The sequence below is a fragment of the Strigops habroptila genome, chromosome 18 (assembly GCF_004027225.2).
Source record: "Strigops habroptila isolate Jane chromosome 18, bStrHab1.2.pri, whole genome shotgun sequence".
Classification (NCBI taxonomy): domain Eukaryota; kingdom Metazoa; phylum Chordata; class Aves; order Psittaciformes; family Psittacidae; genus Strigops; species Strigops habroptila.
In genome coordinates, this window is record NC_044294.2 from 2,749,868 (window position 1) to 2,764,985 (window position 15,118).

At 54.5% G+C, this 15,118-nt stretch overlaps 1 protein-coding gene across 4 annotated transcripts in view; it reads right to left on the bottom strand.

Moving 5' to 3' along the window:
• The window catches only part of FOXP4 (forkhead box P4), a 55,269-nt gene that overhangs the window by 23,644 nt on the left and 16,507 nt on the right, over positions 1-15,118 (bottom strand). For 3 of the 4 annotated variants that reach the window (XM_030473409.1, XM_030473408.1, XM_030473410.1), the window contains exons 2-3: positions 12,388-12,598; positions 4,925-5,014 (exon numbers count right to left, since the gene is read on the bottom strand). In XM_030473409.1, the coding sequence (XP_030329269.1) occupies positions 4,925-5,014; positions 12,388-12,582 (285 nt within the window). In that variant the 5' untranslated portion in view covers positions 12,583-12,598. The remainder of the gene's footprint in view (positions 1-4,924; positions 5,015-12,387; positions 12,599-15,118) is intronic. The other variant, XM_030473411.1, reaches the window with a different exon arrangement.

Sequence of the window (15,118 nt, forward strand, 5' to 3'; positions counted from 1 at the left end):
TGTGCCCAGCTGCCTCCTCCATCCATCCACTCAGCAGCAAATCCCCTCCTCAGGCACTGTCCTCGCACTGCACCCGGCAAATCCCTTGGGAAGCAGGTCCAAGCAGTGCCGGTCCCCAGCCAGCACGTCACGAGCTGGCATCTGCCAGACACCGCATCAGGAAGGGTTTGACTCACACCTTGGCCGGCTGCCACCCCACACAACTGCTCACTAACAGCTCTGCTGCCTCCCAGGAGCCCGGCTCTGCAGCTCCCACTGCGAGCGGCATCTCCGGGGGGTGATTTTCCAGGCGGTCCCGGCTGTTGTAATCCCTGCGTGCCAGAGGACGGGGTGGCTGTGGCTCATCAGACAGCGGGTGGAAAACCAGAGAGGTATTACAGGGAAACCCGGCACAGTTTGGCAGCTCTGCCAAAGCTGGCTGAGAGAAACAAGATTGGGCCGGGTGGACGCAGCAGGATGGGGAACGATGCTCTCACTTCACTTTTCCTTAGGGTTTTTATATTGGTTTTACGGGAAGCAGATAGCTGCTCCAAGCCACGAGGCCGAGCGGGGGAAGCCGTGGCCCCACGGTCCTGATTCCACCAGCTCCTGACCAGTGGCAGCCGGCTAAGCACAGCACAGCACTGGGATATCCCCATCACCAGCCCTCAATGCCTGCACCAACCATCACCTCCTGGCCATGCATCACGTACACAGGGAGGTTAATGCAGGAGCCACTGTGTCCCCAAGGAGCACGCTGGAAGCTGGAGGGAGCATCTCTGGGTCCACACCTAAAACCACACGTCCAAGCTCCTGCACTGGGGCAGGCACAGCCCAGAGCTCATCCCCTCCATCACTGCTGACCTGGGGACCTCTGGAAGCCCGAGTATCATAGACTCACAGACTGGTCTGGATTGCAAAGGACATTAAAGCTCATCCACCTCCAAAGGGCAGGGACACCATCCACTAGACCAGGTTGCTCCAAGCCCTGTCCAACCTGGCCTTGAGCAAACCTCTCCCCGTGCGGGTGCACACCAGCTACCTGGGGTGTTCCATGCTTCCTGCTGAGCCCACGGCACTGCACATCCTTGTCTCTCATCTGATCTCGGGGTTAACTCCTAATTAGACACAACAATAAACGTTTGCACTGTGTTTCTTATTTTTTCTTCTTAAACACCACTTTCAAATCCAAAACCAACAGCAACAAACAAGAAGCTCATGTAGGAGCCGGGAACAGGGCAGGGGGAAAACAACCACCACCAAAAGCAGCTTCAGGTCTGATTTTAGGGGCAGGGGATGAGCAAATCCCCACCAGAGCACCCACTTCTCACTGCTGCAGCTGGAGAAGAGCAAACCTTCCACTCCGAGTCCAGCCAAAGCATGCAAGCACATCCCCACATCCCCTCCTGTGCGCAGCATCCCCAAGCAAGTGCCAAGGTTCTGCTGGCTCAGACCATCTGCAAGAGCTTCCAACGCCTGAGGCCAGGCAGCAATGATGACACTCATATCAGCCAGGGTTTATATACCCTGACGGGTGGCACAGGGCCACCCAGACGCTGCTCTACCCCTTCTGCTCACACCACGCTGTGCCTGGACCTTACTGAGATGGGACAGAGACGACGGACCAAAATCTGCCCAGCATTAGAGGAGAAACCAAACCCAGATCTGCACGGGAGCTCCAGCTCCATGAGGCTTTGGGGTTATTTTATGAATCCTTTGAACAGCCTTCACAATAAAGGATTAATGGCCCTGGGTGAGGGGGGCAGCAGCACCCGCAAGGGCAAGGGGTCACCTGTGTAGCTGTGTGGAGAACAACTGAACGCTGGTTATGCTGCATGAAAGGAAAGAAGGAATTGATTCCTGTTGTGTTCAACCCAACATGCATCCTTGTTAGGATGGGGAGGCACTGATCGCCCATAGCTGGGCTGTGTGTCACTGGAAGTTAAAAGGGATTTGGCTGGGGGATGCCGATGACAGTGGTGATGCTGTGCTGGAGCACTTGCTGCCCAGCAGCACCTTCCTTGGGGCAGGGTCCCATGTCTCCTCCATGGGCACTGTGTGCCAGCATGGCTCATCACGCTGATGAAACCTGCAGGGACTGAAGGGACAACTCTGCTCCCATCAATCCACAGCACATTGCAAAGAGCTGGGGGCTCCGGGAAGGACGAGGGGGACGGGGGACAGACACTGGTGCTGCGAGTTCAAATGGAAAAATCTAGTGCGGCGCGAGCTGAGACGGACGGGCTGCTGAGCTTTCTCCTGGAGAGGGAACACACAAGGGCTGGTATTGATCTGTCTTCATTACCCATTTCACTCAAGTTTCAAATCAACAAAATACACTTTTCCGCTCCACTGCCCTCCCCGGCCACCGCAGACAAAAGAAAAGCAATTTCCCGCAGTTTGCTCCAAACTCCTCTCCCCTTCTCTCCCTTCAGCCCCCTCTCCCACCTCAGAGGCTCTTTAACCTCAGTAAGTTGCTCTGGGAGACCCCCGGCTCTGAGCTGGGGAAGGGACCCCAAAGGGGGCACTCAGGGTTCAGTAGTGCCTCCAAGCCAGAAATACCCCAGCGCCGAAAACACGGGGTGCTGCCTGTCCAAACACGCTCCAGCACCTTGCACCGTGGCTTTCCTGGATACGAGCAGCATCTCCCCATGCCGGGGGGAATCCTGGGGGATCAGCTCCCACAGGAGAGGAGCACCCTGCAGACCAAGAGTCTTCAAATGCAACACTTTGTCAGCAAGTTTCTAATAGTTTTCAAGTTGCAAAGAAATAAACCCATCTGAAGATGTTCCAGGGTGGGTTTTTTGGCATTCTTTTTCAGACACAGCTGTAACATCGAGCTCTAAGGCTCTCCCTGCACACCTCCAGGCATCTGGGGGTAGAGTGATACTGCAAAACAACCCAGACCCCAAAGATCCCTGCTGAGCCCAGCAGCTCCTTGTTTGTTCTTCGGAGCACACATTGACTGTTGTTAATATTCCCACTGGCTGGGTGCTCCACGAACGTCCCATCCCCATCAGCAAGGAGGTAGGGAGCTGCTCCTGAAAGGGCAAGCGCATGGGGTGGCAAGCACCATGGTTGTGCAGTGCTCCTGGGTGCCAGGCTCCAGCTCTCTGCTGACACTGGGACCATCCTGGGACTGGGAGACCACTGAAACATCTTCTCCATCTCCCCAAAACACCCAAGCGATGTGGAAATCCAGCCCCCAGCCGCAGGGGTCCAGGCTGGCACCCCAGTACACCCCAGCTCCCAATGAACCCCAGTCCTGCCGTGCTCCCCCCTCCCTCCCCAGCCAGGGGCTGGTGCACTGGGACCCAGCCTTCCTCCTCCTCCTCCAGCCGTCCTGGCCAGTCTCATCCACACCATGCTGCTGTTAGATAAACTTCCTTTCAAAAGGAGTCTGCTTAATCCTCTATCTCCCCTCGGTCGGATCCCGCTCCAGCTGCTGGCCGGGCCAGCGGGGCCGGGGGGGGGAGGAAGAGGCCGGTTGCTGCTGAGTTATGAGCTATTTCTGACTCACGTCTACAACTTTCACAAGTCCTTTTGCAAAGGAGAAGGGGAGGAGGGGAAGGGCAGGCAGATCCAGTTCACTCCGGCAGAGCCGCTGGCCAGATGGGCAGGGATGGGAGGCGAGGGAAGGAAAAGCAAGCACCAGAGCAGCGGGAATGGGATGTTGAGCAAGCGGCGAGCGAAGCGCATCGATGGAGCAGCGAGGGCCAGGCAGAAGTGCAGGCAAGAGCGCACAGGCAGGGACACGCACCCACGGAGGGGAGTGAGGCGCCGGTTACCGGAATCTGACTTCACCCTCGCTGCCTTTGTCCTTCGCAGACATTTTCCATGCAGTGACTGCATTTCCTTCCTGCCAGCACCACTGGAAAAAGCCGCCTGTTTGTGCCGCAGGAGCCCTGACTAATTCCCACTGCCCGGACCCAGCTCCTGCTTCCCAACCAGGGGCTGCAGGCTCCATGACCCCTGCGAGGAGCCCACCCAGCACCGGCAGCACCGGGATGCACTGAATGAGGCTTAGCCATGTCCTGGCTCACCAAGCCAGGAGAGGGGCAGGTGATGTCCCATCCCAGCCCCGGCTCCTGCTCTCGTGCCGGCTCAGCCTGGCATCAGCAGGACCTCCAGCTCTGAGAGCACTTGTGCTAATTACTTTCCTTTGTTAATTAAACCCACGTGGCTCTAATAAGGTAACCTGCTGTTCTCTGATAAATTTAATTAGCCTGCAGGGAGAGCCCCTCCACACAACTATTTAAATTGTCACTTTCCATCGCTTGGGCTTTGCTTCTTTCTGCCTCCCCCCCCACTCCCCAGGTTCACATCCCTCTTCTGCCCCTTCCCTTTGAGGAAGCACATCCCTCTTCTGCCCCTTCCCTTTGGCAGAGGAGAGCAGGAAATAGGACGTCCCCTCTCCCCTATGGGAGCTGGATGCCACCCAAGGGTGCTGCATCCACCCGAAGACCCATTTTCCTGCCAGTGCCATAAAACCCCCACCCTACATGGGCCTTTGCCCTGTCCCATGCTGGGGGACCTGTCCTGCACCCTACACGCAGCACCCAGCATCAATCCTGGGGTGCTCCGACCCTGGGAAACTCTGCACCTTCCTATCCGAAATGCCATCCCAAGGGATGGTGGCACACAGTGACCTTCTCTCCCCAGTCCTCACCTCGCCTGGAGCCAGCCTTCCCCTCGCATCACCCTTTCCCACCACCTCAGCACACAAAGGGGACCACAATCCCCCCAAAAAACAACCCGAAGAGATATCTGGAGTTTTACAGAGGATTAAACTCTTTGTGGGCTCCTGGTGTGCTTCAGCCATCCCGAAACCAGAGGTGACATGTGTCTGCACGTGCACTTTCCCACAGCATCCGAGTGCAGCTGAGCCCTTCCCGGGAAGGGGGTGACGGGGAGGGGGGAGACACACACACGTCCTGGGGCTCACCTGCACCGCCGGCTGCTTGCCCTCATTGCTGCTGGGGGAGCTCAGCCCCGTGGCCTGCTGCAGCAGGAACTGGCGTGCCACCTGGAGAGCCTGCAAGAGAGACACAGCGGGTGGGCAGGAGGAAGGGTGCCCTCCTCATCCTCCTCCTCAAGCGATGCATGAGAAGGGTATGACCACTACATCCCACTACGGACCAACCACTCTAACCCCAGAGCCACGGAAGGCCACAGGACCTTGGGGGCAATCCTATCCTCTTCCAAAAGCCCTTCTCCACCTCCAGCAAGTCGCCAGGTCCAGCATCTTTGTGCCTCAGCAGGTTTTCAGCACAGTCAGCATCCAACCAAAGGTCCAGCGCAGGGGCTGGCTCCCAACTGATTCATTTCATCTTTGCATGGAGCCACCAAGACATTCCTGCTGCAGCTGCTCTCGCTTGTGTTTAAAGCTCCCATCTATATTTAACATTAACATCGGATTGCCACATCAGAGCCCCAGAAAGTCCCAGTCACTGCCCAGCTTCAGGTCAAGCCAAGTGCAGGATTCCACCCAAATTAATAATCCATGAACACATCCACACGGAGTTTATAGTGGTGTTTTGGAACTCACACAAGGGACCAAGACAAAACCTGCTCATTTTTATGGGTGTCTGCCCAGAAAAAGTTAGGGGTTCCTTAACTTGTTCACAGGATGGAGGTGCCTTGCTGGGAAGTTTCGCAACAGGTAAAAGAGGGAGAAACCGACGTGAATTGGTAAAAACCACTTGTGGAAACACACACAGGCACAAGCAGCCATGAGCGAGCCATGGCCAGTGCCAGTGCCTGCAGACAGGAGGTGAAATGAAGGAAAATCCTGCAAAGAGACAAGGAGGAGAGAGGAGCCAGCCACAGGCGAGCGTGGCACACACCAGGAGCTTCAATCAGGAGCCAGGAGAGGGAATAAAGCTCCAACGAAGGGCTGCAGTTTAGGTCCCATTTTGTGCCTCTCTCAGCAGGCAGTTGCTTAGAAGAGTGTATGAAGAGACCTAAAGCAAAGGATGTCTGAGCTGTGCCACATTTGGGGGTTTTGGTGGATAAATCCATCTGACCCGCTCCTTGCATGTGGACAGGCATTAGAAGTGCACTTGCAAAATGAGAGGTAATTTTAAAGTCCCTGATGAATCCGGAGGCTGTGTGAAGAGCATTTAGCAGATTCAGCCTCCTTCATTAAAAAACCATGATCATTTCACTGCAAGGAACCCAAACCCAAGAGCTGTGCCCCAGTCACAGCACAGGGCACCCTCTGCCCTGCCTGGTAGTTGTCATCACATGCCTTGAACCAAATGGCCTCAAGAAAGCCAAAAGGTCAGGAGTTCCAAAAGCAGAAGGGATCCTAACATCATGCTCCTACCCGGAATGTAACCAGCAGCAGCCAAAGCCCAGAGTACACCCTGCCTCTTCCCAAGCATCTCCGGCTGGCTGCTGGGGATGCTCCAAACTTGCATAACCTCTCAACTTGCAAACTCACATTATCCAAACGATTGAAAAACCATAAAATCCTTGAGGACAACACATGGCAATTTGCTGCTGGGAATCCTGATGGCACGAGCCCATGGTCCACGTCCTGGAGCTGACACAGGCACGTTTCTCCACGGGCATGTTATTTCCCTGTTATTAACAGTAATAGATGTGCATCGGTAATGCGAACACAAAAACCATGTGACAGTTATGACAGCTCAGGGTCTGATATTTTAATTACTTTTTGAAATGAAAACAGTAATTCCCTTTAAAAGCCCTGGGTGGAGGGATTCAATTGACGCTGCTCAGTGCATGGCAGAGCAGCAGGTCCAAGGCACCCACCCAGGGACGAGTGTTGGACCATTCCCTGCGTGCACACAGGCTGCTTGAGCTTCAGCTATTTTTGCCATGTGTCTGCCTGACAGGTTTGCATGGATTTGTTTTCTCCATCTGCACCACATGAAATTCTTCCCATGTTTGCAAGGAGCATCTCGCCAAGGCAAGCTGGTGAGGCAGGTCCCTGCCCCAGCCCAACAAACATCAGTGCAGCAGGCATGGAAAACACAGCAAGGAGGGGACAAACAGACACAATGCCAGTGCCCAGGCCAAGCACTGTGCAGGACTTCTCCCAGTATCTCCCTTTCTAACCCCAAACGCTGACCAGCCGCAGGTGCCACCGTGTCCCCACCACGTCAGCTCTCAGGGGGGAATTGAATTCACTCCCCGCTGGCTCTCACTTTGTTGTGCTCTGAAGCACGAAATTACAAGATTTACAGGAAACAAAAATGACATGGCCTTACAATTGCACATGGGGGCCTCTCCCCAGCGCCCAGAGCTGCCCCCTCCCTCCCTCCCTCTCTCCATCCATCCCTTCCCACCGCTGGCAGTGAGCTCCAGCCCAAGTCCAGCTCAGCCCATGGATGCTGTGCCTGGCAGCACACGGCATTCCAGACCTGTTGCATGGCTGCATGAAGCAGATGGAGCCCTAAGAACCCAGTTTTGGGATGCAGAGCCCTGCTCTATATCTGCATTTGCTACCCTCACCCCGCAGGGCAGAGGGACCCAGTCCTAGGGTGCAGCCTCTCCATAGGGATGAGAAAGGAAGGTTCACCCACATCCTCATCCTCTCCTTCAGGCAAAGGAGATGTGAGACCAGGAGGAAGCAATCCTGCCTTGCAGAGTGGATGGGCTTCCACCTCCTGTCTCTGTGAACCAGAGAAAAAATGACTTTTTATTTAAAAACTCGTATCCTGCTGCATGGTGTTATTCAAGAACCATTAGCACGTTACCCGTAATTAGGAACGAATGGCTTGTGTCAAATTCATCATGCTCCTGGATGGCTCCCTTTGATCAGCAAATTATCCCATAAAAAAGTATGTAATGCCTCAGACACTTACATCAGGAGCTGCTGCTGTTGGGCTTTGCCCTTCCCCAGAGCAGCAGGTTTCAGTGATGAGGAAGAGGATGGTGACCGGGACTCTGTTGGGGATGGCCCTCAACCGTCTCGTGCTGCACGGAGGCACGTAACACACTCAGGTGTGCTGGGACAGGGAGGGGGACAGTGCCTGGGATTAATCCCAGGTGTGGAAAGGTTCTGCCCACCCTGCCAGGACCAGCTCCAAGCTGCTCCCATGAGAGCAGAGGCTTCTGTGCCAGGGAAGGGGGCTCTCGGGGTACCCAGCCCGCGGGATTCTCGTCTCTCCTTGGGGATTCCAAATCCCTTCAGTTCACTGGATAAACCTGCTGCACCTCCTCCTCCTGCAGGGAAGCAGCCCGTTATCCCGGCTTCCACCAGCGTACCTGGGGTTATCGTTAATTCTTCCCCTAAACACTCGTGCTCTGGCCAGTGGGACTCCCCTGTCCATGATGGAGGCTCCCCAGGACAGCCAGCTCTTGGCTGGCTTCCCATGGCAAACACCACAAACATCCCTTTCTCCCATGGGGAATACGTTCCATCCAGCCCCAGTGATGGAAGTGCCTGAGGAGAGGAGACAGCAGCTCCCATTCCATCCCATCCCATAGGAAAATCTTGCCCAGGGTATTCCTGAACTCCCTCATCCCACCAGGTATTTCAGTTTACGAGGGTGCACATTTAATTACGGTGCTGGAGCCAAAGCGGGTTTGCCTGGCCTGTGGTGGGAACTGCCCAAACCCAGCGAGGGATTTTGCACCTGGATGGGATCAAAGCTCTGCAATGGGGTTTTAACCTCCAGTGAGTGAAAAGCCAGCCTAAAAATGACACTAAACCAAGAACTGTGCAAGGAACAGGGCAGAAAGTGGATCTACAAAGAGAGTCTGTATCTTCCCTTTTCCCTCTGTTCCTTTTGAGGATAGGAGGAGGTTGGGAAGGGATGAAAAAATGTTAAAAAAAAGAATAATTTTACACTAGCCTCATAAAAATGACATCGTCACATTCCAGAATTAGAGCTATTAAAACAACACACACACGGATATTTTTAGCTGGATATTAACGGTAAATGATGCCATATTGAGAAGCACTTCCACCCAGCCCAGCCCTGGCTGGGCTTATCCAGAACCAAACGGCTCCAAAAATGATTAGAATTAACAAAATTACACAAATCTTTACAGGGGGAGGAGGAAAAAAACCCCAAAAGCCCTTTTGACAGCAGCCCCAGCTGCGCTCCCATTGCTGCACACGTTAATGCCTCCGGACTTTCTTCCTCCACTCTTGACTCTTCAATCCTGCCAGGCGCGGGGTTAAACCCATTTCCACTAATGAAGAACACCAGGAACAAGCTCCCGACAATCCCACCCCAGGAGAGACAAAAAGAGTAACGAGAAGGGAAACCCCCTCCTGCATTGGTGCTCAGTAAAATACCAAATATAAACCAAGGCACCTACGGAGAGATGAGTTTCACTTAAGTGCTCCGGTCTCATTTTATCTTAAATACCCTAATAATAGCGGATTACACAATATATTTGAGATGTGATCACATGTTTTATGGAACAGTATCTCTGCCATGGTGGGGAAGTGCCTCCCCCCCCCTTTAACTACCAAAAAAGTCCAATTCGCTTCTTTTTAAAGAAAATAAAAAAGTCTGATTTCTGTTTAATAACTTCACATTTCTTTGACACGTGCCTGTAATAAACTACAATTTTTTTTTGCATAATAAAACCCCACCGAAGGATGATTTTCCAGATGGCTCCATTTCCATAGGATATCAAGTTGGAAAACGCTACCGTACAGCCACCAGGCTCGGGGATCTTCCCCATGATTCCCCATGGACATCGCTGCTCTGAGCACCTCATGCTTTCATCCCCTGCACCTCCAAAGCTGCAGCCTCTGCACCCCATGGTTTAAACCCTAGCTCCAGGATTAGACTTGGAGACCTGGGATTCTTTGCAGGGATGCAAGGAAACCCTGGAGAGACCCAAACCGTGGAAGAGCTCTTGTTCAGCATGCTGCCATGTGCGATGCTAACTCATGGATCGCTCCTGTATCCCCCATTCCCAAGTTGGCACATCCCTCATCCTCCTCCCATCACAGGGACACCCCAGTCACCTGGTGCCCCTGTTTCCTGCCCAGCCAAGGGGTCCTTGGGGGGGGACCCGGCGTGGCGGGGGGCGAGGGGCCGGCCCCATGTTAAAAGCTGATGAATGCTCGGTGGCGGGCGGCGCTTTGGAGCCCGGCTGCAGGATGTCACCGCGCTGGAGGTCTCGCCACGTTCCCACAGCAACGGCGGTGGGAGCCGCGGGCGGCGGGAGCCCTCCCATGCCCCCATCCGACCTCTCCCCTCTGCCAACCCCGGCACAATGCCGGCGCGCGCTATTCAAGCTTTTCAGCCCAACCCCGCCATTGAAATCCAGGGATTTAACCTGAACGCCATCCCCTGGGCTGCGGGGGAGAAGGAAGGAAAGAGGGAAGGGAGGGGGATGCTCCAGCCCCACAGCCCTTTCCTCACCCCATCCCACTGGGCTCCCGCTCTCCCTCCAAATGCTCCAGACCATAGGATGCTCTGAAGTGACACAGATCAGGGCAGACAGGCAGAGCAGGCGCAATGAGGAGGGTGACAAAGCCAGAGCAGAGCCGGACACCCCAATCCTCTTGCTCTGGCGACTGCCCAGAAGCCACAAACCAGCTTCAGGAGGTCCCTGAACACCTCATGATACACACAGCTCCCCTCGAGCTCCCACTCAGGGCACTCACCTCTGAGCAGCACTCTCAGAGAAGGGGTTTTAACCTGAGAAGTCCCTGCCAACAAACCCCAGGGTACCCGAGTTCACCCTTCCAAAAGGAGGCTGTGGACACCCAAGAAAGTCCAAACCAGCTCATTTCACCCAAAGGTGCAAAACCAACCATAAACGAGGGGAGAGCACATGCCCCCAGGGAGCAAACCCTCACAGACGCAGATGTAAGGCACCAGTGGCCCTTCAAGCCCAAGGCTGGGCAGTTGAGCAGGGGGAGTTCCACCCCTCCACGCTCCCTAAAGGGTTTTGGAGGAATTTCATACAGTTAAATAAGGACTGACTGATAATATTTCAGGAGCTGCCGCAGAGCAGCTGTCAAACAGGAAGAGCCCAGTGGTCCGAGATCCTGCCTGCGACAATGGGATGCTCCCAAGGATGGTGTAACACCTTCATAAAGCACCTAATTGTGCAAAGCTCTCTATATGGGGACATTTATTCCTGACCCCAGCTGGTGCTCAGCCTGTTCCCTGAAGCATGAAGATTGATAGTCCTCAGGATGGTTTCTTTCCCCCCTCCCAAGGCGCTGTCATTGCGGATGTCATTTGTTTTTGGAAGTTTACCAAACCCTCTGCCTTAATAATTCCACGTGCCAGCGAGTTTCCCAGGGTAGTTATACTGGGAATCCAAAAGAAGTGGTGCAAGAGGGTGAAATCAAATGGGCCATGCTTTGGGCAGGGCAGGATTCACTGGGTGAGCTCAGAGAGCAGCATCCACAGGGATGAGCCAACAGCAGCCGCGCTCTGCACTGCAAAAAGCCCTTTATTCCTTACTTTCCCGAGGAGGTGACCCTCTTTCACCACCTCGGTGCCCACCCTCTGATCTGCACCATTTGGGCCGTGCAGGCTCCTTCCCTGGCAGGGCGACTCGTAGCAGCATTACACACATGATTAGCCTTCAGATCAGGGGAACGGGGGCTTAACTGCGTGAGAAACGGCTGTTATTCAGGTAATGGATTTACAGCACTCGCTACTAAAGTATCAGACACAGCAATTTTTTACAGCTTTCACGCTGGAATTTATGGCTCAAGGAGGCGATCTCCATACGAGGCAGGGATCATTGCCTTATTTAGTATCCGAGGAGGAAAATTTATGTTTTTGCCCAAGTTTGTTTTGAAAGGTAACCTGCAGGCACACACACACACGGCCCCCCCTTCCCCACAGCGTACATGATGTGAGGAGAGGCGTGTGCCATGCAGCTCGCCGAGGGGCACACGTGTGTGCTCAAGGACAGAGCTGCTGCATGCACATGTGGCGGTCACACATGTTTTCAGACACGCGAGGTTAATTCTTCAGCTGAAGGCACCAGGACCCCCCAGGGATGAGGGACCACCTCTGGTCACCCACCTGGGTAACCAAAGACAGACTTGGAGAAAACCTGCTCCTAATTTTACAGCCAACAGGTCCTTCCTCTGCTCTCACAGCCCTCCCTGATGCCCTGCACCACGCTCCCTGTGCCCATTGCGGAGTGCAGCAGGCAGGACCCCCCGGAAACCACAGCCATCTCTGAGGCAGCACGTACCAGCCCACGAGCTGCATGGACCGATGGGCTCCATCTCCTTAGGGATGTGCCCCCCAAAGAGAACCATCCGTTTTTTGGGGCAGCACTCGCACCCCAGCTTCATCACGCATGGCCAAATTTGATGCAACCCCCGGTGCCAGCCCTGGGGATGAGGGGAGGGTAAAATCCAGTGTTACCCCCAAACTGAACCCTCAAAGGACCCAGCTTCACATTGCCTGGTGGTAAGAAGCGGGGTGTCCCTCCTACCTGCTGCTGCTGGAAGTGCAGGAGCTCCACGGGGCTCATCTCGCCGTTGGTCTCCCCGCTCGTGGCTCCTTCGCGCCCTCCTCCCGCTGCACCGCCGCCGGTGCCGCCGCCATCGGGCTGGTTGCTGAGGCTGCTGACCCCGTTCTGGCCGGACGGAGTGGACCGTATCGTCTCCGAGGCAGATTCAACCATCATGACTTGCTAGCAGGACCTGAGGAAGAGGAGAGAGTCTGAAACCCCTGGTTGGCATCCCTACCTCCACATGCCCCATCCTCACCCTGCCCCATCTCCGATCCCCACGAGGTCCTGCAAGGAGATGCAGGGATGCGATGTCAAACCCTGGCCAGTTTTAGCCACATGCAATCGACTCCAAAAAATGAATGTGCAGCAGCATGAGCTGCCATGAACACGCTGCTGGCTCTGAACAACAATGAGGAAAACAAGTGCAATCCATCCCATGTTTTCAGCTTTCTCCCAGACAGATGCAAGACATAAAGCCCCAGGAATCTGGGCATTTCTCACAGGATCCCAAAATATTTCACTTTGAGGCGCTGGAGACAGCGAGGCTGCTCACCAGGCACGTGGAGCCGGGCCACGCACTTCACCATGAGAATCTCAACAAAGCTGACACATTTCCACAAACCAGCTCCCAGCAAACCAGCACTTCCCTAGCATGAAGTTTGCCAACCAGGCTGAGGAAGCCCAAAGGTACCGTGGAACTGGGATGTGGGAGAAGGAGAGTGTGGGGTGCTCCAGGAAACACCCATTGGAAAATCCTTTCTCCCTGGCGCTTCCATGCACCCCTTTGGTGCCATCGAATGACCGAGCTGGGCACTCCACTGCATGTGGCAGCTCCTGCACCTCATTTCATGCGATTCCAGGCTTCCCTCTTGCCGGGCAGCAGCACTCGCAGGGTCATGGGATGCCGGCAGCAGCCTCAGGGCTGGAGCTCCTGAGGCACCACATGGAATCGGAGGGAAGCACCAGCACTGAGAGAGCCACAGGCTGGGAAAGTCGCTCTCGCACCCCAATGTGTGACTGGATGCAGGAGAGCGGGGAGCTTGGCTTCAAGGCGATGAGATGGAGAGTCTCTGCTCCGCTGGGCTGGTCAGCAGGCAGCTTGTTAGCTGGGAACCTGAGCATCCCCTTTCCTGGGAGAAACTCCCAGATCTGGTCTGACACCAGAGGAAACACAACCACAGCATCCAGCACCAACCCCAGCCACTGAGCCCCTGCAGCCACATCCAGCCTTGACACACATGGGGCCACAGGGAGCCCTGCCCGGGCAGAGGGTCTCTCCTTCCTTCCCAACACACATTCTGCTCTGTGGAAAAGCACAGGACACAGTTTGATCTCATTCAATCCAGCCTCTTCCCCATAAGTGGGTGCCGGAGCGGTATCAGCATCCCCTCACTGCCGCTCGCAGCCGGCTGGAGAGTTTGAAACAGGAGGGGAATAAAGAGAGAGGGACGGGAGAAGAAACACTGTTTCTCTCCCTTTTTCTTCTCTTTATTTTCCCCGTCTTCCCCCTCCCCGCCCCAAAAGACAGAAAGACAAACTGCGAACAACATAATTGCTGAAATGTGGCGTGTAATAATAGCTATTCAGAAGCTGATCATTCATATTAAACAGGGTGAAGCAAGCTTCTCATTTGCATGTTGGAGATTATATGCATTTCAAAAGTCATTTCCGCAGGGTATATGACTGACATTAATTCCCATGTGGAGCTGCCGGCTCCCTCCCGCTGGCCTGGTGCTACCAAACCCAAGCGGGGCGGCACACTGGCGGCTGTGGTAACGGGATTACTGGGCTCTGGTTGTGCCTGAGCTGAGGTGCCGGAGCGCGGCGAGGTTGAAGCAGCTTCCCAAGAAAGGACTGGGAAAGGATGGGATGCTCGCTGCCATTAGGAGCAAAAAAGACTGGAAGAAAACACCTTTTCCTCCTCAAAACCTACATTTGCTCCTTCTCCCCCTAAGTCAAACAAGAGCCTGCAGGAATACTGAACTATTGCTGTTTCTCTTTCCCTTTTCCTTATGCTTCAAGCAGGCGAGCGGCCCCACCGGGAAAGCCGGGCTCTGCCCCTGCCCGGCAGTCACAAGGCATGGCCACGGCCAGAAACTCAGCAGGACTCAAAAAGCGATTTGACTTTTATACGGAGAACAAGAATATCCAGAGTTACAACAGGAAGTATTAAAAAAGGGAAAGAAAAAAAAAAAAAGGTTTTGGAAAGGATATAAAACTTTCCTGGCTTCGGGGCATAAATTGAAGCGTAACTATTGGGAATTAGGAGGAAATCTCTTCTGGTGGAGGAGCTGTGACCGTGGGCTCGCTCTGTCATCCCCGGCCCTGCCAGAGGCGGGATGCCGGAGCTGATGAGCCGTGCTGGGGTCTGGCCGGGCGATTCCCGGGACACCAGGCCAGGGGTTCCCTCTCCAAGTCTAGTAAAACTCGACTTCCCGTTTGCAAACCCTGTGGGACGCTGGTGTGTCTGCGCTCCCAGCGCTGCAAGGGAAGTCATAAAAGAAAGTAATAATAATAATGAAAATATTTCCATTCATATAAAAGTTTTACAAAACCTTAAAGAAAAAGAGTGAAGCCAGTGTCTGCAATGCTCTAAACTCGATTTAAATCAGGGACGAGCGCTTTTCCAGCCAGGACTGAGCTGAAATAATTGAAGCCGCGTTGGGAAGAGCAAAACCCGGCTGCACGACTCGAGCATCCCTGTGCATAG